The sequence below is a fragment of the Chelonoidis abingdonii genome, chromosome 2, assembly GCF_003597395.2.
Source record: "Chelonoidis abingdonii isolate Lonesome George chromosome 2, CheloAbing_2.0, whole genome shotgun sequence".
NCBI classification, from domain to species: domain Eukaryota; kingdom Metazoa; phylum Chordata; order Testudines; family Testudinidae; genus Chelonoidis; species Chelonoidis abingdonii.
This window is the reverse complement of record NC_133770.1, coordinates 235,853,857-235,879,083: the sequence shown is the minus strand read 5'-3', so window position 1 is coordinate 235,879,083 and position 25,227 is coordinate 235,853,857. Positions and strand designations below refer to the sequence as shown.

General features: G+C 39.3%; 1 protein-coding gene across 16 annotated transcripts in view; it reads left to right on the top strand.

Annotated features, from left to right (window-relative positions):
• The window catches only part of ASPH (aspartate beta-hydroxylase), a 522,004-nt gene that overhangs the window by 81,457 nt on the left and 415,320 nt on the right, over positions 1 to 25,227 (top strand). For 14 of the 16 annotated variants that reach the window (XR_012655352.1, XR_012655354.1, XR_012655353.1 and 11 more), the window contains 7 exons: positions 188 to 277; positions 8,011 to 8,085; positions 8,566 to 8,838; positions 9,494 to 9,559; positions 12,839 to 12,895; positions 16,326 to 16,370; positions 22,833 to 22,871. Coding sequence is in view for 13 of the 16 variants with exons in the window: in XM_075063044.1 (XP_074919145.1) it covers positions 188 to 277; positions 8,011 to 8,085; positions 8,566 to 8,838; positions 9,494 to 9,559; positions 12,839 to 12,895; positions 16,326 to 16,370; positions 22,833 to 22,871 (645 nt within the window). In the remaining 3 variants the exon portion in view is untranslated. The remainder of the gene's footprint in view (positions 1 to 187; positions 278 to 8,010; positions 8,086 to 8,565; positions 8,839 to 9,493; positions 9,560 to 12,838; positions 12,896 to 16,325; positions 16,371 to 22,832; positions 22,872 to 25,227) is intronic. The other 2 variants (XM_075063048.1, XM_075063047.1) reach the window with 2 other exon arrangements.

The following is a 25,227-nucleotide window of genomic DNA, read 5'->3' as shown; positions in this document are numbered from 1 at the left end:
ATGTACTGTTATGGACAACCTAGAATAGTACATTGCTTGAGTAAATTCTCAGGTGCATATACTGTCCATTTGTTTTACTGATAATATAATTGAATCTCATGCTGATTATCAAGATTATCTCATGCTGATATATAATTAAATCAAGACAAAAAAAGCCTAAAGTTAACTTTATAACTGAAAAATGCAGGACTTAAAGAAAGATCTGTCCCAGCACAGTCAACACCAGCAGAATCTGAAGAGTCCATTCAACCTGCAGAGCAGTCATTCGTTAAATCAGGTAAGGTCTCTCTCACACTATACATGACAACAAAAGGCAAGAAACATTTCACTTGAATTATGATACTTTTGTCTGCGTGGATGTAAAATTGTATGACCTCTCATCACAGGTGAAAAAAGTCTCTCTGTTGCCAAAATTTACCGTTTAACTTCTTAATAGTTGTCAGTTTATTGTAGTAATTTATTCCAGAATATTCAGGAATCGCTATAAGTAACTGTTACAAAATTAATAAGCATTAAAATTCTTAACTGGTTAATTCATACAATAGAAAGAGCGACTGTAAACATTCTTGACTACAATTTGTATAGTATTGTTCCAGCATATTTTTCTGTAAGAATACAAATGCTGGTATGCATATAGATTTAGTAGTGTTCTTAATCAAAAATGGGAGCAGATTTGCCGGTTTGAGTAGTCTGCAAAGTTTAATTAAGTTGCTCCACCAAGTGTTTAATGAAGGTAGCACAGTACATAAAAATGGACATGAATGTTGTCTCTTATGATTTTATTGCTCTCCTGGTTAGAGGACAAAATATACAAATACGCAATTTAAGTTTGTGACTTGAAAGATACAGGCATAAAACTTGTTTTTTAAAATTAGATCAGCATGTTTTTTAAAATGATTACCTCTATAATAGTTTATACTGGGAGTTCATATTTGGCTCATCTGCTAGAACAAAAGTGTGGAAACAATTGTAAACCGATCATTATTAATGTTACTATAAATAGGCATTAATGTTGCTGCTGCTATTATTATTTGTATTGTGGTAATACCAAGAGGCCACTAAACTAAGCTCAGGACCACACGATGTTTACTCTTTATACACACAACAAAAAGATGGTATTTTCTTTTTGTAATTTGTGCTTTTTGTGTTTTTTGCAGTATTTTAAGCTCAATAACTAGGCAAGGTTTAATCAATGCTACATTTTTTAAGTAGTCAGTACTTATGTACTACAGTACTCAAGTACTTGTACTTACGTTCAAAACCTACTTTCAGGAACAGATTTCCTGCTTAAAATGTCAAAAAGATTAAAACCTGCCAGTCCCGTGCAGAATTCAAGGAAATAAATTAAATACCCAATTTTACAAGTCCTTGCTAGCAAGTATTACTTACTACCAGGCACAATGCATGGATTTTGGACTCTAAAAACCTATTCTCTGCATCTTTTTTTTTTTTTTTGTCCTTTCAGAAAGCACATCCTATAGAATATGTGCATAAGACAGTACAGAATGAGTTACGAATGTAGGGCATATTGTTAATAAACTGGAAATTAGAGTCTGGGCTAAAAAAGCACAAGAAAATAATTCTGTCACAGTTGATAAAATTCATAGAGCGTTTAAGTAGTAATTTCCATGTGTTCTGAAGATACAGGTATATACACTTCATCTGAATATACAGATGGTGGTGGTTTTCCTACAGCATTTAATTTTGCTATACAATTTATTTAAAAGCTGAGTTGTTTATTTTCGATTTCCCCCACTGATTTTAAGTGATCTGAATGTGTGAACTGCATAAGTGCCAAAAGTGTTATTACACAAGTTAACTACTTTGAGTGATCCCTTCTGCATACATGTATAGTACCTGCTTGGTATAATAATAAATATAAATATTACTGTTAATGGATTATATTTAATGTTAATAGTACAACTTATACAATTTTGTATTAAATAATTTCTATCCTATGTCTATAATCTTATCAGAAGAAGCACCCTATGGAAACAAACATCTGATTCTTTTTCTATATCCCTTCGTTGAAAATCTTAAAATTCCTCTTCAGTGTTTATAATTTACGTAATCTAAAAATTATATTAAAATTATTTAAGTAAATTGAATTGAGTACAGCTTGGTATATTCTTTTAAGCACTTATTCTCCCAGTGTCTGTAAATCCACTGTTTTCACTTACTTGAATTTAGAATTTCAAAAGAGTATCTAATTATATAATCTTAAATGTATCTGACAGTTCCTTCCATATATGCACTTCATTTTTTGCTGCCAATAAGGGATTAGAAAAAGAATAGTCACTATTTGAACTGCATCTATAATAGTCTTACTAGTTTAAATCAATATTGAAAATAGAAGTGTTTTATGGAAACTGTTTTGAAAATGAGTTCTCTGTTTAAGTTTCTTTAAAAAAAAAAAAAAAAACACCTTTGTTATAGACATCAGAAATTTAAAAAAAATCTATTATTGGTAATACTGTTTTTTATAAATAGTACTTCCCTTACTTTAAGCATTAAAGATTACACCCATTTCATTTTTCTTGGCTCAGACAAATTCTTCAGTTTTGAGCCACTGTGGACTAAGCTCTGGACAAGGACTAAAAGACTTCCTTTCTGAAAACTTAGTCCATTTTAGAAGTAATATTTTAATTTTGTTGACAAGCTCAAGTAGCTGAAGCTGACATGAACTTATGTAATATATGTTCAGTGTGTGTAAAACTGAAGAGCCAGAAGGCATTTAAGGGTCATTGATTCTTACAAAGACTTATTAGTTGCCATTTTGTTTATCTTTAAATTTCAAATTCAGAAAAAAATTCATATAAGAATTAATAAACTGGTATTTCCGTCCATATCTCATATATATTGTGGGTGTGTACACACACACACACACACACTTACTTCATAATAGGAAATTAAATCTTTCTTCAATTGATAGAAAAATAAGTGTTCCAAAATTTCATATTGAAAACCCAGGACCCATCTTTCTGGAACTTAAAATGATTATTCCTTAGGGCATTCTGCACCAAAATTTTAAAAATTATGTGCCAAAAAATTAAAAATTCCACACACACTTTTTTAAAATTCTGCAAATTTTAATTGTCAAATAAATGAAGGCTCCAGCATGACTTTGGGGAGCACAGGCCACTGGCTGCATGGAGGTGGGAGATCACTGTGGAGCTCCCACTGCCCTCGGGACACAGATCCAGCGATGACGCTGCACCCAACCCTGACACAGCGCAAAGACAGGTCCCTGCTCCCAAAACACCCCAGGGCACTGTCTCTCTGTGTCAAGTGTGGAGGGGATCCAGGTGTGTGTGGGAGGTCTGGGTGAGGGGAGAGGTTTGACGGGAGGGTCTGGGTATGAGGGGGGTGGCGGTCTGGATGTCTGGGGTTGGGTGGATGGGGGAGCAGCTCCCTGTACAGTGTCCCTGCCTCCTGCACCTGAGGAGTGATAGGTGCAGGAAGCGCCACGGGGGGGGGGGGGAGAGGGAGAGAGTTTGCAGAGCTTCCTACAGCTAGGGGAGAAATCTAGAGGTGGGTCTCATATGGCCAGGGATACTGTGTAGGGGAAGAGGAAGTCCCATCCTCTCCAGCCCATCTGGGACTAGGAGCTGAGCCTGGTGCAGGGTCGGAGCCACCAGCCCATTCTTCCCCAGTCCTGCCCCTTACCCCATGGTGATTTACCTCTTTGCCAGCTGCGCTGGGCACTTGAAACATACTGCTGGGGAGGGTCTCATGACTGCTCTTGTGACTTCCCTTTGTATCCTGTTAGTCATTTTTCCGCAGAGAAGCAAAGAAATCTGATGGGGACATAAATTCTGTGCATGCGCAGTGGTGCAGAATCCCCCCGGGGTAAATCTGGTGACTGTCAAACATTCAACCATCCTTCCAGCATGTGCATATTGTAAGAAGAAATGGTAACTAGTAACAGTGTGGGCCAAATATTCAAAGATGTTATTGTATATAAACCATTGCAGACTCAACACAGGTATTAAGAGCTTGATGTCTTCTTTAACATTGGATGTTTTTGTATTCACTTGGTAGTCGAGCACCTAACTGGCCACATGGTTCTGTGAATTTCTGGTTTAGCCTGTGCACATTAAGTATTTGTAATTGAGTTAGGTGTACACAAATAAGCAGTTGCACGTCCCTAACTATAGTAATCCATTTGTCTCTGTCGCATGAAAGAAGTGATAAAGGAAGCAATAAATACAATAATATGGACATGGCATATTTTTTTTCCCTCATCAAGATACCTTTGAAAGCTCAGTCTGATAATAAAGTTTATCACCTCTTCTTTTTTTGTGTGAGTAGTGTCTTAAATTAGAGCCCCATAAATTTGAGGTGAAATAAAGTGAAGACTTACAAAACCATGTCCTGAAAGCGCATGCATGCATACATACACTTCCTTTTAGCAGACTTGTCTTTTAACTCCTGTAGTACTGTTTTGGAAAATATACTTTGTTCGCATCTTATTTATGGAGCTATATAATTGCTGGAAAGAGAACAAATCACCTGAAGCAATTTTTTAAAACAAGTGTTTGTGGGAGCGTGAGCCAAAGGTTTTCGCATAAATAAATGGGTCAGAAGTGGGACAGTTGTGTGTAATGTGGCATGAACTGCTTGAGAAGTCTTACCAGTGGAAAAATTGGCACCACTTGACTGTTTTTACAAAACAAAAACCACACTGACTTGGATAGTATTGTGCTGTCCCTGCAGTATGACACACACGACATTGCCTGTAAGGTAAGAGTGTTTGTTTTATTTAAGGAATTAAAATAACGTGGTGGGTTTTAGAGCCATAAAAATTCATAGATTCATAGACTCTAGGACTGGAAGGGACCTCGAGAGGTCATCGAGTCCAGTCCCTTCCCTCATGGCAGGACCAAATACTGTCTAGACCATCCCTGATAGACATTTATCTAACCTACTCTTAAATATCTCCAGAGATGGAGATTCCACAACCTCCCTAGGCAATTTAAGAACTGGACACAATACTCCAGTTGAGGCCTAACCAGCGCAGAGTAGAGCGGAAGAATGACTTCTCGTGTCTTGTTTACAACACACCTGTTAATGCATCCCAGAATCACGTTTGCTTTTTTTGCAACAGTATCACACTGTTGACTCATATTTAGCTTGTGGTCCACTATGACCCTAGATCTCTTTCTGCCATACTCCTTCCTAGACAGTCTCTTCCCATTCTGTATGTGTGAAACTGATTGTTCCTTCCTAAGTGGAGCACTTTGCATTTGTCTTTATTGAACTTCATCCGGTTTACCTCAGACCATTTCTCCAATTTGTCCAGATCATTTTGAATTTTGACCCTGTCCTCCAAAGCAGTTGCAATCCTCCCAGTTTGGTATCGTCCGCAAACTTAATAAGCGTACTTTCTATGCCAACATCTAAGTCGTTGATGAAGATATTGAACAGAGCCGTCCCAAAACAGACCCCTGCGGAACCCCACTTGTTATACCTTTCCAGCAGGATTGGGAGCCATTAATAACTACTCTCTGAGTACGGTTATCCAGCCAGTTATGCACCCACCTTAGTAGCCCATCTAAATTGTATTTGCCTAGTTTATCATAAGGAATATCATGCGAGACCCGTATCAAATGCCTTACTAAAGTCTAGGTATACCACATCCACCGCTTCTCCCTTATCCACAAGACTCGTTATCCTATCAAAGAAAGCTATCAGATTGGTTTGACACGATTTGTTCTTTACAAATCCATGCTGGCTATTCCCTATCACCTTACCACCTTCCAAGTGTTTGCAGATGATTTCTTTAATTACTTGCTCCATTATCTTCCCTGGCACAGAAGTTAAACTAACTGGTCTGTAGTTTCCTGGGTTGTTTTTATTTCCCTTTTTATAGATGGGCACTATATTTGCCCTTTTCCAGTCTTCTGGAATCTCTCCCGTCTCCCATGACTTTCCAAAGATAATAGCTAGAGGCTCAGATACCTCCTCTATTAACTCCTTGAGTATTCTAGGATGCATTTCATCAGGCCCTGGTGACTTGCAGGCATCTAACTTTTCTAAGTGATTTTTAACTTGCTCTTTTTTTATTTTATCTTCTAAACCTACCCCCTTCCCATAAGCATTCACTATGTTAGACATTCCTTCAGACTTCTCAGTGAAGACCGAAACAAGAAGTCATTAAGCATCTCTGCCATTTCCAAGTTTCCTGTTACTGTTTCTCCCTCCCTCACTGAGCAGTGGGCCTACCCTGTCTTGGTCTTCCTCTTGCTTCTATGTATTGATAAAAAGTCTTCTTGTTTCCCTTTATTCCCCATAGCTAGTTTGAGCTTCATTTTGTGCCTTTGCCTTTCTAATCTTGCCCTGCATTCCTGTGTTTGCCTATATTCTCCTTTGTAATCTGACCTAGTTTCATTTTTATATGATCCTTTTTATTTTGTAGGTCATGCAAGATCTCGTGGTTAAGCCAAGGTGGTCTTTTGCCACATTTTCTATCTTTCCTACCCATTGGAATAGCTTGCTTTTGGCCCTTAAATAGTGTCCCTTTAGAAAACTGCCAACTCCTCAGTTGTTTTTCCCTCAGTCTTGATTCCCATGGGACCTTACTGATATCAGCTCTCTGAGCTTACCAAAATCCAGCCTTCCTGAAATCCATTGTCTCTATTTGCTGTATTCTTCTACTTCTTCTTACCTAAATTGCAAACTCTGATTTCGTGATCACTTTCACCCAAGCTTCCTTCTACTTTCAAATTCTCAACGAGTTCCTCCCTGTTTGTTAAAATCAAGTCTAGAACAGCTTCCCCCCTAGTAGCTTTTTCAACCTTCTGAAATTGTCTGCAATGCAGTCCAGGAACTTATTGGATAGTCTGTGCCCTGCGGTGTTATTTTCCCAACATATATCCGGATAGTTGAAGTCCCCCATCACCACCAAATCTTGGGCTTTGGATGATTTTGTTAGTTTAAAAAAAGCCTCACCCACTTCTTCCACCTGATTAGGTGGCCTGTAGTAGACTCCTAGCATGATATCACCCTTGTTTTTTTACCAAAAGTAATAGTGAATCAAGTAAGAGAGAGTTTTTACTGCTACTTGAAGCAGTTCAATTTTTTTCAGTGCCTGCCATTTTTATTTTTAAAAGTTGTGGGTTGTTTTAATTTTTTTCTTGTGTATGTTGCAGTAAATATTTTTGTATAGGTTAACATCAGAGAGTTCTTGGTGATTACTAACGATATAGCAGCTAAAATGCAACTATCTGAAATCACTAGTGATACTGTCACTCAAAAGATGTACAGAAAAATTGATGTTCTTCACAAACTAAAAGGCATAAAGCAAATGCTTTCAATTCATTTTCAGTGAAATTGCTAGAAGTCTGGCAAAGGTGTTCATTGTTACTGTTTAAAAAATGCAATCTATTTTATCTGATCCCCTGCCTCCAATCCAATTAATTACAGAGGTGATAGGAAAACTCTACAGGGATCTAATGAGGTCAAGGAGTTGCTTTTCTGAATGACAGGTTTCAGAGTAGCAGCTGTGTTAGTCTGTATCCGCAAAAAGAACTGGAGTACTTGTGGCACCTTAGAGACTAACAAATTTATTTGAACATAAGCTTTTGTGGGCTGCAGCCCTCTTCATCGGATGCATAGACTGGAACGTACAGCAAAAAGATATTTATACATACAGAGAACATGAAAAGGTTGAAGTGGCTACTTCAGAAGTATTTTTTTCTCCTGCCGATGATAGTTCATCTCAATTGATTGGCCTCTTAACAGTTGGCATGTCTACTTCCACCTTTTCATGTTCTCTGTATGTATAAATTTCTACTTGCTGTATGTTCCAGTCTATGCAGCCGATGAAGTGGGCTGCAACCCATGAAAGCTTATGCTCAAATAAATGTGTTAGTCTCTAAGGTGCCACAAGTACTCCTGTTCTTTTTACTGAATATGTCCATCTTTTTACTACAAACTAATTGCAACAGTTGCAAAGTGCAAACTGTTATCCTTTGCACCTGTCTTTGACATATTTTGTAACCCATTTAGAGCACAAGAATGTTGAAGCAGAACTGGAAGAGGAAATCCAGGCCATTCTTCATGAAGCACTCCATTCACAAGCCGGTATGAATTCAGATTTTGCAGTCACTGTATAGTTTATAAATAGTACAACAGACTAGACAAATTTGGGAGAGATTCTTGATGATGGTTCACTGGATTTCTTTTCAACTGTATGTGAGGGGATAGCTAACAAGTTGTTAACACCTAGGTGGTCTAGGGAGCAAATCCTGATAATCAGAGGTTCTGAGTACCGATAGCTCCCATTGACCTGTCTACAAATAATGTTTCAAAATGTTACGTCTTGACATAGCAAGAGAGGGCAGGGATGGTGTTGTCTGTCACTGTGGTTCTATCTCCTAGCTGTTTCTCCAGTGGATCAATGTACAGGCATTTTAGAAGTTCATTCTGATAATGGTTAAGACTTATTTTGGGGGATGTCTAAGAACTATTAAAGATAAATTTGAATGTGGATTATTTGTTGGAAATTTAATTCAGTGGGTGTTGGATATGATGTTTACATCTTCTGTACTTACTATTAATCAGGAGAGAGGCATGAGGAAGATGCAGATGAAGGATTAAATGATGAGCATGAGGAAGGTGCAGATGAAGGATTAAATGATGAGCATGAGGAAGGTGCAGATGAAGGATTAAATGATGAGCATGAGGAAGGTGCAGATGAAGGATTAAATGATGAACGGCAGGAGAAGGATGAAGTATATGAAGAAGCTTTTGAAATTCCTACAACAGATGACCTTTACGAAGCATTGGAAGATGAAATACCTGAAGTACCTGAAATACCAAAACCAGTTCAGGAAGGTATCTTATCTGAACCAATTAAAAATATTTCTAGTTGATTCTTGTAGAAATAGCAAGTTAATATAATAGAAATTATTTAAGTGTAGCAAGAGAGAGATTCTCATTGAAGTTTTTAGGGCCTTTCTTTTTTGACAAGCCAATTACTGCATTTGTGTGTACAAACCCTAACTGAGAACATAACTGGCAAATATTCACAAACAAATACGCTTTTGTTCACCTATGGGAGTGTACATGACAGTTTTAGGAAGTGCATGTAATGCATACCTTTTAAGAGTGTGACTCCATCTAAATTTCAGTTTGGTGAAGATGTGACAAATGCTAAACCTCAGCAAAAGCTGTTCCCAAATATAAATATTTTATAAATCAAAACAAGATTTTTAACGCATTTTAATTCATAGTATATTAATTAATCCTATTGTTTTATTTATTTGTTTTTAACAGGATTATTTTTTGATTGCTTGAGATTTTCTTCATTTTACCGACACACTTTTTTATTATATTCTCCAAATGGTCTTACTGTGAAAATTTAACGGCTGTGCTGAAGGCTATTTGTGTGTGTGTGTGTGTGTGTATAAATATATAATATATATAAATATACATTTCACATGCACACTAGCTAATAATTGAAAGCAGTTCTTTAATTTTTGTCTCTCAGAAACTGACAGTCATGATCAGGTAGAAGAGCATGGAGTAGGTGAGCCTGAAGCTGTTGAAATTCCTGGTATGAATCAGTTTTTCTTAACTGCATAATACTGGTGGGTTTTTTGCCTTACTGCTAAAAATAAAAACAGAAAAGGTAAATAGAACTCACTTAACTAATCTAGAGTTGTGAATTTTTTAAAACACTTCGTACTGCTCCAAAATCTTATTATTATTGTTGTGTAAAATATTCTAATCCTTTGAATGGACTAAGTGGTTTGCAATTTAAAATTAATAATGTAAGGGAAGACTTTGTAATCACAAAAAAGTGTCTGTCTTCAGTAGTGCAAAAGCTGCAGAAAGACTTGTTGTATTCAACATATGCCCCTGGCTGTCTAGAATATGTATTTGATAGTAAAATTCCACACAGAATGTGTGTTGTTTGTTTTTCACATACGGACAGACGAAGAAGGTTAGGAGGGGATCTGTGGTTGGATATTCTAAAAGTAAATGCATTGCTTTTAGAGTAAGGTCTTATGTATTATGAGTTTTGGTATCTTATTTAGTTTATTTTAAATCAGTAAACAAAGGGGTAGTAATAAAGCAAAAGAATTTTAAAAAAAATTATCCAAGAAGACTTTCATTATGTTAGTTCCATTAATGCTGTCATTCAATAGCAAGCTTTGTTCTCAAGACTCCTGCCCCCATGACTGTTTGGTGAAGAACAGACTTACCATGCAAGTGACAGTTTTTTGTATCAAGACTATTATCCGGTAACCCTTTAACTGGGTAGCTGATTCACTAAGCAATATTGACCTTGACCTCAAAAAATACTTGAAAAATACAGCCAAGAATTGTGATGTCCTGCCATTTAATTGACTCTTCTTAATGGTGTAATGAAAACTCCCTCCCCGCCCCCACTTTCTGTGGTCTTCCATAGATTAATGTACAATTTCCCAGAATCTTGTTTCCCTATTCTTGAACAAAGTTGTATTAGACAACGACCAATGCTAACTTGATTTTTTTTCTATTGTTTAGTTGTAGTGGTTCTCTATGTATGATGATAGACAAGGATGGTGGCAGAATTTGTAAGTGAGCTAAAAATGGGAAGATTTTATTATGATATGGGTATCCTTATATGAAGATGATCAGAAGTTTAGAATCTGCTAGTATATCAAACATGTTTTTTTCTCTTCTTGTTCTTACCGTGAAACTGCATTTGAAATTTAGGCCCTATGCCTACATATGGAACTTTCTGTTGAATGACCACATTAATTGAAGTAACATAGTGAAAGTCTACTTCTACGGATAATTTACATTATCCAATAAAAATATAACCATGTAAATCATTGGTGCTACCGCTGTATTATAATTGCAACAAATCTTGTACAATGTATGCCATCTAAGGTGTCAGTGGAAAAGTTATGGTTTGCTGAGTGTGATCATCCTATTTGTATGCATGCATTATTTTTGTCTCTGGAGTTATGAATATCAACTGTGTACCTGTATTTCCTATATTTGCTTCTGGGTAGCACCCACAAGGTATTTAAATCCAGTCTAGCCAGCATTTTGGGAAGGGAATTTTTGAGTTGGTGGGCCATCAGTGAAGACAGTAGGCCATGGAAGAAACCTGTCTTCACTTGATCAACATTCTTGTGGACATTCTAGCTAGAATATGGGTAATGGCCCCTGCTCTGACTCATAGAAGCATACAAAGACATGTGACTAGACCATGTGGTACTGAACTCCATTTTGTGCCTATATTTTTCCACAAACTAAGACTGAGAGCTTTCCTTCCATATGCCAGAAGCTATAAAAGGCTCTGGAAGCATCTCCGTTTTGTAGCTTTCCTGCTCTGATCTCTGGACTATGAACTTACACTAATCGGAGCGTTCTAACCAATGGTTTGGAAGCACCCAGAGACTTAATAAGGCTGCAGTTTATTCCATTACTGCTCCAAACCCGGTACAGTAACTCCTTGCTTAATGTTGTAGTTGTGTTCCTGAAAAATGCCACTTTAAGCGAAACGATGTTAAATGAATCCAATTTCCCCATAAGAATGACTGTAAATAGGGGGTTAGGTTCCAGGAAAAAATGTTTTCGTCAGACAAAAGACTATAGTTTATATATAAAAAACTTATACCGTGTATATGTGTTGTATAAACAATTTAATACTTTACACAGCAATGATGATTGTGAAGCTCAGTTGAGATGGTGAAGTCAGAGGGTGGAAGAAAGTGGGATATTTTCCAGGGAATGTCTTACTGTTAAATGATGAACTAGCACTCAACTGAGCCCTCAAGGGTTAACACGTTGTTAATGTAGCCTCACACTCTGCAAGGCAGCACAAATGGAGGGAGGGGAGACAGCATGGTAGACAGAGACAGACAGACACACCATTTGTGTGGGAGAGGGAGAGAGAGAGAGAGATGCGCATTTCCCCTTTAAGTACACTGGCCCCACTCTAAGTACATTGCCCTTTTAAGTAGATCAGCAAGTTGAGACAGCAGCTGCTGCCAGCAAGCTCCCTCCCCCTGAGCCTTGCCGTGTCCCCCTCCACTCTGTGCAGATGAGATACAGGAGGGGGGGAAAGGGGGGCACCCTGACATTAATACCCTTCTCTCTCCCCCCCCCCTCCCCCCGCCCTTTGCACAGCAAGCAGAAGGCCCCCAGGAGCAGCTCCAAGGCAGAGGGCAGGAGCACACGGGAGTGGGGGGAGGGACAGCTGAACTACCCAGCAATTGATAGCCTGCTGGGTGGCTGCAGCACAGGGAACGTAGGGGTGCTGCTGGCCCACCCTGGTTCCAAGCCCCCCAACTAGCTCCAACAGGCTGCTCTTTCTGCAAGTGGTAGACAAGGGGTGCTGCCAAACAACAGTATAAGGGGGCATTGCACAACTTTAAACGAGCATGTTCTCTAATTGATCAGCAACGTAACAACGAAGCAAGGTTAACCGGGCCGACTTTAAGTGAGGAGTTATGCTACAAAAACTCAGCAATTATGTATGTTTTTTAACCAGTTTTAACTCTCACCTTTTTTCTTTCTCTTATAAGTAAGCCTTAGTCGAAGAGCAATGCATTTACTTTTAGAATATCCAATCATAGGTCCCTTCCCTCCTCTTTTTAATCTATCCATGTGTGGAAAAAACATACGTTCTGTGTGGAACTTTACTATCAGACATGCATGAGTCCAACCACACAGATTCAGTTGCAGGGCTTTAGTTTGTTCATTCTCAGCCAGTTATCCCTATGTACACGGAGAGGCTGGAGGTTATTTGCTGTAATTGAGAGCCAGAATATGGTCACCCATTAAAATATCAGAACATTAAATATGAAAAAACAGCAAATGTCTTACTTTACAGATCCATATGAATATTACATGGATTTAGAAGAGCCAGCATACGAGTCAGAAGTTCCAGGTTTGTAAACTATTAAAAAGCCTTATTAAAAATTATTTGTATATGTTATATATGATATTCAGGTTTGTATTCTCAAGTAGCTTGGCATAATAAACAGTCTTTGGTGTAGGTTGTATACGGTAGTCTGTAATGAGGAATGGGCAAGTCTGGGTGTGGCTTTGGTTTTGCAAAACAGCAGTTCTATTTAATTTTGGTAAGATAAAAAAAAAATTAGACCACCATTGGTGAAATCCTTGCCTCATTGAAGTCAATGATAAAACTTCCATTAACTTCAGTGAGGCCAGGATTTCACTCCATGTGTTTAATTTTTTTAACCTGTAAGGAGTTTCCTGTGCTCACTTGTGACTCTTAAACTAGAGTAATAGATCCTTAGATTTTAAGGCCCGAAGGTACCATTATGATTATCTAGTTTGATCTCCTGCATAACACAAGCCATAGGATTTCACCTGTAATTCCTGCAGCAAGCCAAATACCTTCTGTTTAAACTAGAGCAGCCTTTTAAAAGGACATCCAATCTTGATTTAAAATCTATGAGAAAATCCACCACATCCCTTGGTAAGTTGGTTGATTGGTCAATTACCATCACTGATAAAAAAATTTGAACCTTATTTCCTATTTGAATTTGTTTGGCTTCAGCTTTCAGCCATTGTTAAATGTAAGATCCCTCTGCTATAAGAAATCTTCTGCACCTAGAGGTACCACCAGATTGTGATCTCCTTAACCATCTCTTTGATAAGTTAAATAGACTGAGCTTCTTTAGTCTCCCGCTGTAAGGCAGATTTTCGAGACCCCAAATCTTTCTTGTAGCTCTTTTCTGAACCATTTCCAGTTTGTCAGCATCCTTTTTAAAATGTGGAAATCAGGACATTGCATTACAATAATGGAACACAGGGACATAGTATTCCAGCTGATGCTGTATATGGAGGTAATACCACCTCTTAACTCCTAACCTATATTGCCCTCTTTATACATCCAAGGATTGTGCTACCCCTCTTAGCCAGAGCTTTGCACTGGGAGTTGTGTTCAGTTGGTTATACACCATTACCCCTAAATTCCTTTAGAGTTTCTGTTTTCCAGGCTATACCCCCTCATTTTGTAAGTCTGACCCACGATTCATTGTTCTTCGATGTATTATCTTTTGCATTTGGCTATATTAAATGTTCAGGTGAGTCCAGTTTACTAGATAGTCCCAATTTCTTTATTAATGACCTGTCCTTATTTACGACTTCACCAATCTTTGTTTAATCTGCAAACTTTATTTGTAAAGTTTCAGAGTAGCAGCTGTGTTAGTCTGTATCCACAAAAAGAACAGGAGTACTTGTGAGAGACTAACAAATTTATTTCAGCATGAGCTTTCGTGAGCTACAGCTCACTTCTTCGGATACATAGACTGGAACCCACAAACAGGAGATATTTATACATACAGAGAACATGAAAAGGTGTAAGTCTGCATACCAACAGAAAGAGTCTAATCAATTGAGATGAGCTATCAGCAGGAGAAAAAAAAACTTTTGAAGTGATAATTAAGATGACCCATAGACGGTGTGAGAAGAACTTAACATAGGGAAATAGATTCAATTAGTGTAATGACCCAACCATTCCCAGTTTCTGTTTAGGCCTGAGTTAATTGTATCTAATTTGCATATTAATTCGAGTTCAGCAGTCTCTCTTTGGAGTCTGTTTTTGAAGTTTTTTTGTTGCAAAATTGCCACTTCCAAGTCTGTCACATGAGTGTTAGAGAGGTTGAAGTGTTTTCCACTGGTTTTGAATGTTATGATTCTGATGTCAATTTGTCCATTTATTCTTGCTTGAGACTGTCTGGTTGGCGCAATGTACATACAGACGGCGTTGTGGCACATGATGCATAATATCACGTTGGTAGATGCAGGTGAACGAACCCCTGATGGCATGGCTATGATTTAGTCTATGTGGTGTCACTGAATAGATATGTGGACAGAGCTGGATCGGCTTTGTTGCAAGGATAGTTCCGGGTTGTGTTTATGTTGTATGGTGTGCGGTTGCTGGTGAGTATTTGCTTCAGGTTGGGGCTGTCTGTAAGCAGGACTGGCCTGTCTCAAGATCTGTGAGAGTGAGGATCTCTTTAAGGATAGGTTGTAGATCTTTCTGCTCTGGAGAGGTTTTAGTTTGGGCTGTAGGTGATGGCTAGTGACGTTCTGTTGTTCTCTTGTTGGCTGTCCTGGGAGGAGGTGGCTTTGGGTACTCTTCTGGCTGTGTCAATCTGTTTTTTCACTTCAGCAGGGGGTATGTAGTTTTAAGAATGCTTGATAGATTCTTGTAGGGTTTCATCTGTCTGAGGATGGAGCAAATACGGTTGTATCTTTAGAGCTTGGCGTGTAGACATGAATCATGTGGTTGTCCTGAATGGAAGCTGGGGCATGTAGGTAAGTATAGCGTCAGTGGGTTTCGTGATAACTTCCTGTTGATATGCATACTTCCACCTTTCATGTCTCTGTATGTATAATATTCCGTCTGTGTGTTCTTCTATGAATCCAAAGAAGTGAGCTGTAGCTCACAAAAGCTCATGCTGAAATAAATTTTTTAGTCTCTTAGGTGCCACAAATACTTCTGTTCTTTTTATTTGTAAAGGTTCTGTTTTTTCTTCCAGGTCGCTGATAGATAGCACTGGGACAAGAGCAGATCCATGCCAGACTACACTAATAGTACTGCCGGTTGATGAGTCCTAATTAGTTATTTTTCAAATATCAGCCAGTTTTTAATCCATTTAGTATGTGCTACGTTGTTTTTGTTTAGTGCTGTTCTTTAATCAGAATGCAATTTGACTTAAACTTCTGCAAGTCATGCGGTACTAAGTATACTGTGTCAACACAGTTATCTTTATCAACCAAACGTTATCTCATCTAAAAGTAAATATAGTTTATCTTCCCTTTCGTCTTGAAATAATTATTACCGTTTCTGAGAGCACAAGGAAAATGAAAAATAAGTTAGCACATGTGTTTTAAGATCATGTATGGTATATGTAGAAACATTATTTTGATTAAATGCAAAAATCTGTTGCCCTAATTTTTGGAATACTATTTGCTTTATAGTTGTAAATACAACTCCCTAAGCCCCAATCCTGCAAATACACACTTGCTTCATTTGACTTATGGAAATAGTCCCACCAAAGTCAACGAGACTACTCACATACTTAAAGTTAAGCACATGCATAAATGTTTCCAAGACTGGGGATTCCTATTGTAGATTGTGGGATGTGTGGCTTTATAAAACAGTAATCAGTGCTTAAACATAACGTTGCATGATTACAAATACTATTAGTATTAGTATCTGGAATGTAATTAGAATGTAGCTAACTGTTTACTCACAGGGTATTTTGGTTACTGCTGTGTTCCTTGGCTATTTTATGACAGATTAATCTAAACAAAGCAAGTAAATATATCTTCCTTTTTAGATAACACTGAATTAGCACAGGACGATGCTCTTGAACATCATGGAGGTACTGTAAAAGAAAATGTTTTTTTCCTTTTTTATACCATGTGGTTAAAAAGCTGCATTTCAGTTGGGTGTCGGGGGAGGGGTGTGCCTGTATTCCTACAGTTTAAGGATCAACTTTTTGATACTGCCTTACATTTATATTATAGCTTCCATCCTGCAGCATTCCAAAGTGCTTTATAAACCTAACTTGTATGTAATGTAAAACAATGCTGTTGCCCCAGTAATGGAGCCACATGAGTGGAGCGCTACCTTGCTGAGAAAATACACATGTGAAAAACAGAAACTAGAATGGATCTTAAATAGTAGGCAATAACTTTATTAACTTAATACTGGGTAGGGGCAATATCTACCCATTGCTAGGGCCCTACCAAATTCATAGCTGTGAAAAATGCACCATGGACTGTGAAATCTGGTCTCCCCTGTGAAATCTGGATAGTATAAGACAAAAGTATACAAAAGACCAGATTTCACAGGGGAGACCAGCGTTTCTCAGGCTGAGGGTCCTGACCAAAAGAAGGTTGTGGGGGAGTTGCGAGGTTATTGTAGCAGGAGCATGGTATTGCCACCCTTACCTCTGCACTCCCTTTAAAGCTGAGTGGCCAGATAGTGGTGGCTGCTGGACGAGGGCCCAGCTCTGAAGGCAGCAGCCCAGAAGTAAGGGTAGTAGTATTGCACAATGCCATCCTTACATCTGTACTGCTGCTGGTGGCAGTGCTGCCTTCCGAGCGGGACTCCTGGCCAACGGCTGCCACCAGCAGCAGCAGTGCAGGGGTAAGGGTGGCAATACCCCAACCCATTTATAATAATTTTACGACCCCCTCCACCCTTCCCCCACCACTACCCTCTTTGGGGTCAGGACTCCTACAGTTACAATGCCGTTAAATTTCAGTTTTAAATATCTGCAATCACAAAATGTATGATTTTTAAAATACTATGACCGTGAAATTGACCAAAATGTAATGTGAATTTGGTAGGGCCCTACCCATTGCTGACCAGGCATTCAACTGGATTCAGTGTGAGGTTGCCAGTCTCCCTCCAAATAGCCAGTAACTCAGGACTCAACTCATTTCTGAATTCCTTGTTCCTTGGTACTCTCTACCCCTCATAGGTTGAGATAGAGTGTACCAAAAGGGCTCTTGGTCTGCCAAGACATTAGGCCTCCCCTTATGGGCACAAGGCCCACTAGTTAAAATAAGCATTCCTATATTTTCTTTCAGTATTAGGCTCCTGAATTTTAGTTGTCTTCCGTGTTGTCTCAGTTCGCCAACCTGGGATGCCTTTTACACTGCTTTACCTGTGAACAGACTCCTGGCCAGTTATCACACAGCGTCTCGCATGTAACTTGATCCCAGCTACACTGTATTGAGTGCCACTAGCTACCCACTCATGAATTATCCTGCAGAAGAACACCAGCAGATTCTCTAGTCCCAGACTTTCTCACAGAAATGTGCGTCTTGTATTGCCTGGCACTCTACTGGACTGTGCAGGCTCATAGAAAATGTCATTTCATCAGCTGAAAATGACATGCACCAGTTTTGTTATCTTATATGGAGTTTCCCACATACTTTATCTAACCAGTGTGTTTGGACTAAAATTATGAAATAAGTTTAACTATAGAAAGAAAAGAGATTTTTAAGTGACTACAAGTAATGAGGCATAAAAATCGGGATTGGTTACATCAGAAATAAAAGATAAAATGCAACTGACGTTTAATTTAACAAACTAAAATGAATACAAAGCAAATATCTTTCTCACCAGACACTTTGCAGTCCACTGGCTGAGATTTTTTTCAGCCAGGACTTCACTCACTCTCCTAGTTCAGTTCTTTGAGTCATTGATGTTATAAGCAGAGATGAAGGAGGAGAAGTGGGGTCAAGTGTTCTTCTCCCCTCTTTATTATTCAGTTTCTTCTGCTAGAAACATCACTGCTAAGCCATGGTGAGAAACAGTCCCTTGTGGACGTGAGGTTTGAACCATCCTTGTGATGAAATGTAAATTTCTTGTTCATGCCTTCCCGCTACCAGAGAATGACCAACTAACCAGGTGGTAGTCCATTAACACCTGGCTGGCGTGCCAATGTGTCTTAGTGTCTGAAAACTGGTTTGGGCCTGCTCTTCTAACTTGGAATATGTTACAGCAATGTTATACAGTGAAATATTATAACTTTACATACAATATTGATTCACATATTTTACCAGGACAGTCTTGTTCAGTAGATTTGAGTTTTCAAATGATACCTCACAAGGCATACTTTGTACAACATTTTATCATCTTGAAAAAATAGTCAACATGGGATACAGACTGTCACAGGATGTTTAAGTGCTGTGGGATAATTAATGATCAAATCCAAAACAAGCACTTAAAGCAGCAGGATGTCCCTTTACATTATGCTGTAAATAGAAATGACTGAGTGCTGCCATTGTAAATTGATGGCATTTTTTTGTAGTACATTTTGTGAATTTTCACAGGAAAATCTAGCTACTGACTCAACCTAAACCTTTCCTATCTTGTGGGATCTTATTTTTAAATTTGTCTTTTTGATGCAGGAAAGTTTTCAGAATCCTGTTGGGGGCAGGGGTGGGAGAAGCTCTACTTGAATTGAACTTTTGTCTTAATTTTTAAGTATATCACTAACTTACCATTCAAACAAATAATTTAGTATATTTGTTAGATCACTTTTAACGTTTATCCTATTCATGTTATCTCTAAAATTCTGTGACTTTACCAGAAGATATAGTGCACCAAGACTATGATAAACATTTTATAACTATTGTCTTTAATGAACATATTGATCTTGATTACATTTTAATTGTCCCGATACTTTAATATTTCACTTTTTCTTTTTTGTGAAACTAGACCTTATTTTCACCTTCCCTCATTTTTATCAATAGGAGAGCCAGGAGAACATAAATTAAATAGTTTTAATCTAGATGCTTCAGAAGTGAAGCACATATTTGTAACAATGAAATTACATAAAAGTTCAAGTAGTAACAGTTGTTACCACATTTGCCCATTACTTGATTTATTCAGGTTACTCTTCTGGGGAAGAGGATTTTGTAATTCTGTCAATGTACTGCTTGTGTCACTTGTGTTTTTATATGGAGCTCTACTCCCTTCTGCAAGTCTCCTCCCAGTGGAGCTATCCTGCAGGACCTAGGTTCCCCAGGGCTGGGTTTCTCCAACCCCAAAACTGGATGAACACACACCTGCACCCACACCCACGTACATTAACAGAGCAAGTCTGAGTGGACCGGGTCAATCAGCACTGTCAAGCTGACCCCTTATATGTCTCTGGACTCACTGGGCTGGATGAAGCAGCACTTTCAAGCTGACTCTCCTTATATGCCCCTGGGCTCCATGAACTGGGTCAAGCAGCACTTCCAAGCTGTTACCCTAATGCGTCCCAGATTCAGCGTCCCTGTCCCCCATATCGCAGCACAATTGTACTGGCAGTAACCTACTTGCTGAGCAAACCCCACAGTGTTTTGGGCGCTGCAGGGATCTTTAGCTTAGGTAAAAGAAGCATTGCTGTAGAGTGAATGGGGGAAGCTACAAACACAAAAGAGTAAAGTTCAGCGAGAGAGAGAGAGAGAAGCAACCAACTTAACCATAAAAGTTATGTATTGAATAATAGTGACAACTACACAAGGAGAGCCTAAACCAACATAACATACATTATTAAAGGTTAATACCTAAGGTAGAAAGGAAAACGAAGAGAGAGAGAGAAGGGGATCTCACTGCTCCCTGAAGCTTGAGCTGGTCGGGGTTCCCAGATGATGGTGGTAGCTGAGGATCCTGAGGGCAGGAGACAGGCATAGTTCCCAGCGCAATCAGTCAGGAGGATATGGAGTCCCAGTGGGACTGATGCATAGTTTGGATCTAAACATCAGAACCCTGACTAGAGGGTGAGTAGGGATTTTTGTAGAGAAAATACAATTGTTGAATGGAGAACAATAGATTTGTTTATAGGTAAGCTGATGACTCAAGGGTTTTCTTTAGACGAGACAATAGGAACTGATCACTCTTGGCTGTGGGTAGTGTTTTCTTCCAGGGAGCTTACAATGCAACTAGGCGGCTTCAGTATTTGGATATCAGTTAAGGATTCATTACTAGAATTGGTCTGATAATTGTTCAGCTGGGTGTGTGCAGGCATAGATTCATTAGCATCTGGAGCAGAAATTCCCATGATGCAGTGCTTTCCTGCTTTTTCTGGTCCCAGAGTGCAGTGTGGTTCTCTGTTCTCCAATCTGTATGCAAATTGAAATGTCTTCCTGTCCAATCTTTCATGCAGATGAGGCTAGGGGAGTTGTCTCTGCTCTCCATTCTGTATGCTAATAGGGTGTCTTAATCTTGTCACCCTTGTCAGGAGGGGTCTACGTGTTTCCCAAGGATCTTCACTGCTCTCTGCAAGTTTTTTTCTCTGAGTTTTGGTTTAAGCAGAGGCTGGGGAGGGGGGCTTCATGAGTCAGGCTGGATACTGCACCTTGGTTCCCCAAGAACACAGAGGTGTCTGGTATCACAGTGTATTAAAAAACAGAAACTAGCTTTTTGAACAACATTATAAATTGCTGCTTATTGCTCTCTCCTAACTTAACCCTGAACACCAATGGCTTAGATTCACAAAGAAACCTAGGCATGATGATGTCACCATGCCTAATTTTAATCAACTAGAAAATCACTGGGATTCACAAAGCCTGAATTTGGTGTCTACGCTCCCTATATAATGAATGTGGAGAGAGAGGCTCCTCAGAGTGGGATTCACAAAAGTCCCAGCACTCTAGTCAGCTTCTCGCCTAAAATAGCCAAAGGAAAGTGCCAAGCTGAGGGGTGTGTGCTCCTCAGCTTGGCACCTCCCTCTATGTGCCTAAATCTGGGCTGCAGGGAGGCACCTCTGTCCGCTTGGGGTCTCAGCTGGAAAGCCTCTCGATGTTAAGTGGCTATGCTGTTTTAGCGAGAAGATGGGGTGGGGTGACAGTGTCCACGTTGGGCCAGAGATGAAAAAGAGCATGAGTGTGACACTGTAGCATGATGTTTGGAGCATTCACTACTGGGAGGTAGAAGGCCCAGGATCCAGTGTCTCTGCTCCAATGATTTTTTTTAAATATTATTTATCCACTGGGGTGGATAAACAGCTTCAACAGGAAAAACTGGGGAAGCCCCCACATCAGAATATCCCATAGTCCAGAGGCTACAGCACTTATTTGAGAGGTGGCAGATTCCAGTTCAAATCGCTTCTCCCCTGCAAGTGAAGAGGGGACTTGAACCAGGGTCTCCCACATCTCAGGTGAGTACTGTAACCACTGAGCTAATAGTAATGAAGAAGATCTTCCTCCCCTCCCCCCCAGCATTTTGTGTAAGCATCTCTACATGGGCCCAATCCAGTAGGTGAGTTTTCAGCATACATACCAGATTGGGCCCTGCAGGTAAGTTAGTCAGAGGACTGCCTATATTTTCTTGGTTCAGGCATTGCTGTGTATCTTAGGTGTCTGGACTCGTGACATGGGTTGCAATGTACATGCTCACAGGCAGAAACATAGACACTTAGCACTTAAATGTTTGCAGTAAAATTTCCCTAAGTGAGTTTAGGCTCCTGCAAGGTCCCAGGGATAGCTGAGTGAGGATTTGTGAATCCTGTTGGTGCCTGATTCTGGGATTTAGGCACCTGAAGTGGCAGCTAGGCACAAGTCCTTTTGTTCTTGTTCTGAATAGTTTGATGTACTTTATTTTTAGAAAAACATGTTAATTTGTTTGCATTTAAATTGAGCTTTTTCTTTTAGTACTTACTGACATGGCATAAATTTGATATAAAACTCAGTGTCCATCTAATGTACTGCTTACCTTTCCAAAATTTTAAAATTCACAACAGCAACACGTTAAACCTCCATATAATAAATAGCTAATTCTTAACATTCTAATTGCCATTACCCAACAGCAAAAAAAAATAGACTTTTAGTCAATTAGCCTCTTTCCTGTCCAAAGACTTGAAAGAAAAACTAGCCCTTGAATTATGTACAAAGGTAGCAAATTTGGCTTGACAAAATAATTGTATAAAATTATCCTGCATATCAATGATGATTGTCCTGAGGATTTATCTCTGCTTGGTGGGTCTATGTGCTGAAATCTAACTTTGATCTCATCTGGTTGAATGGAAAAATATTTTTTGAACTTTCACTTGACAAATTTTTTTTATTGAGACATTTATGGATCCGGTTATAGAGTTGTTCCAGGTGTGGAATTCGCATTGACTTCAATAAAGACTCTGTGTGTATGTGGAGCTGCTGCACAGTCAGGCCCCAGAACTTTACTGGGAAAAGCACTTGAATGCACTGCATTGACTAGATGAACTAATTTCTAATTCTAACACCTACACTTAGCAAACGTATTACATTTTATGATACTTTGCTAAATCAGACCCCAGAACTTTTGACTGATATTAATTCTTCTCCTCTCTTTTTTGTTATAGAACCAAATTATGAAGAAGGGACTGAGACTCAGGATACAGGTAGAGATCTATTACTGTTATGTTGGACGTGGAAAGACATTGCGGTTCTTAAACAAATGTCATTAAGGTGGAGTTACAGTTGCAAATCAATACCAATTAAATCAAACATAATATCTTAGTTTTGAAGAGTAATTGAGCATTAGATAATTGTTAGTTAATGCTCCCCAAACAACCTTAATTTCAGCCTATAATCCAGCTATATTACATTTTGGAATCTGGATCATGTCAGAAAGTTACAAATATCATATGTGGCCTATTCAGTCAGAATATACTTTGGGTGGTAGAAAAGATGGATTATGCTCTTCAGCTGATGGTGTATATAATGAGACATTAATTTTGAACAATATTTTGAGGATTATCACCTCCACATATGTCTTTTTAGATAATATCCTCAAAGGATTCTCACCCTTGAGGTCTAACCCAGTAAGACACAGGTTGGGAACTTCTTTAGCTCAAAGCTTTTTGGGAGGGCTCCCTCGGACAGTTGTGATGTGATAATTTAGTATTGCTCCCCTCCACCTACTGGTTGCGTGCTGCCCATTGCCACTACCGTAGCCCTAAAACCTTCTGGGCCATTGCTTATTGACTGCAGTCAGGCAAGGAGCCTACAGGACTTCCAATCAAAACCATCTGGAGCTGCCACTAGTGGCTCTGCTTTGACCCATTGTCCTGCCTTCAGTGCTGGATGTCCTTTGTTGGCGTCTCTACCCTCTTGACAACACCAATAAGTTAGGTTTGTTAATTTTGTTTGGCTTGCAGTGTGCTATATTCAGGAACACAAAGCTTCTTTGAGGCCTTTGCACATAAACAGAGGTGATTGAAAAGAGTCTGATTCTTCAGCTTTCGAGGGAGACAAATAAGAATAGCCACAATAATAATATAGAAAATAGCAGATGTTATAGAGAAGATAAATCAAGAGCTTCTGTGTTCTCCTTGTTCTTATGTTGTCTCAGAACATAAGAAAAAGGAGACAGTCAACTTGATTAAAAAGTGGCAAATTCACCTAAAAATTAATTAAATTAAAAGATGGCAAACTCCATAAAAGGAATTTTTTCTCCCACAGCATATATAATCAAGTTGTGGAACTCATTGCCACAGGATGTCTTCAAAGCCAAAAATTTAGCAAGTTTCAAAGAAACTGGTGTTTATATGGTTAACAAAAATATTGATAGTTAAAGCAGTTAATCGAAACAGATTTTGGAAGAGATACTCTTCTGCCTCAGAGTTTAGGTTGCATTAAGTTATGTCAGTGTAGAGCCACCGCTGTAATTAAACTGGTGTTGCATGTCCGCACTATACTCCTTGTGTCAGTGGAGCGCATCCACAATAGCAGCTCTTGCATCGACACAGAGAATAGTGCACCAGTGTGTAACAGGCTGCAGCATGTTTTGGGAAGGATTTGCAGCGCCTCGTGTGGCCTGGTTCCGTATCACATGATGGATGTTTCTCAATCCCATCGTTACCTGCAGCCCAGCCATCTCTGTCAGAAAGCATGGCTCCTGCACTGCTTTTTAGTATTGCGCCGAGCATTATGATCACAAGACTATAAGCAGAGCTCAATAGGAGAGGAGTGCTATTCGGCTTAGGGAGGCTTTGAAGGAGCGTTTTAACACTGAGCCACAGTAATGAAAGTACATGAGGCACTGCAAATCCTTCTTGTGATACCAAACTGACATGTACTTTCATTACTGTGGCTCAGTGTTAAAATGCTCTTTCAAAGCCTCACTAAGCCGAATAGCACTCCTCTCCTATTGAGCTCTGCTTATAGCCTTGTGATCATAATGCATAATGGGTGCTGCTGTAGTGTGTTAAGCCTGGCATTATTTGTCATGCTGTGCTCTGATCCTTGTAATGATTTGCTGTGTGTGCCCAAAAAGTAACACGTTTTAAACACTTTTGAAAGTAGCACTTGGTAATGTGACCAAACTGACATTGCTGAACAGTAACACAAGAAGTCCACATATGGAGCGGGAGGGAGAATGGGAGTGGTGTGTGTTTGTGTGTGAGAGAGAGAGATGTGTTGGGGGTGTGTGCCTGAGTGAGCGTGTAAGCATGATGTCTCTTAAGTGCAGCTGCAGGGGACTCAGCCATGCAGCCTGCCTGCCACTGTGGCCCTAGTGTTGGGGAGAGTAGGATTCCCCCAACACTCTTTGGCTGTCATTGTGTTTAATTTCTTATGGATGAAGAGCCTTGGGTGCTGCTGCAGCCTTGGAAGATACATCGATGGGGGAGATGTAGGGAGTGCCTTATGATTCTCTCTCCCTGCCTCCCTACAGTGATTTCTCCCCACAGACCCAGCCTCCTCTCCCCACAGCCTCAGTAATGCAGCACTTCCCCTGTAGTGCAGACAGGAGCG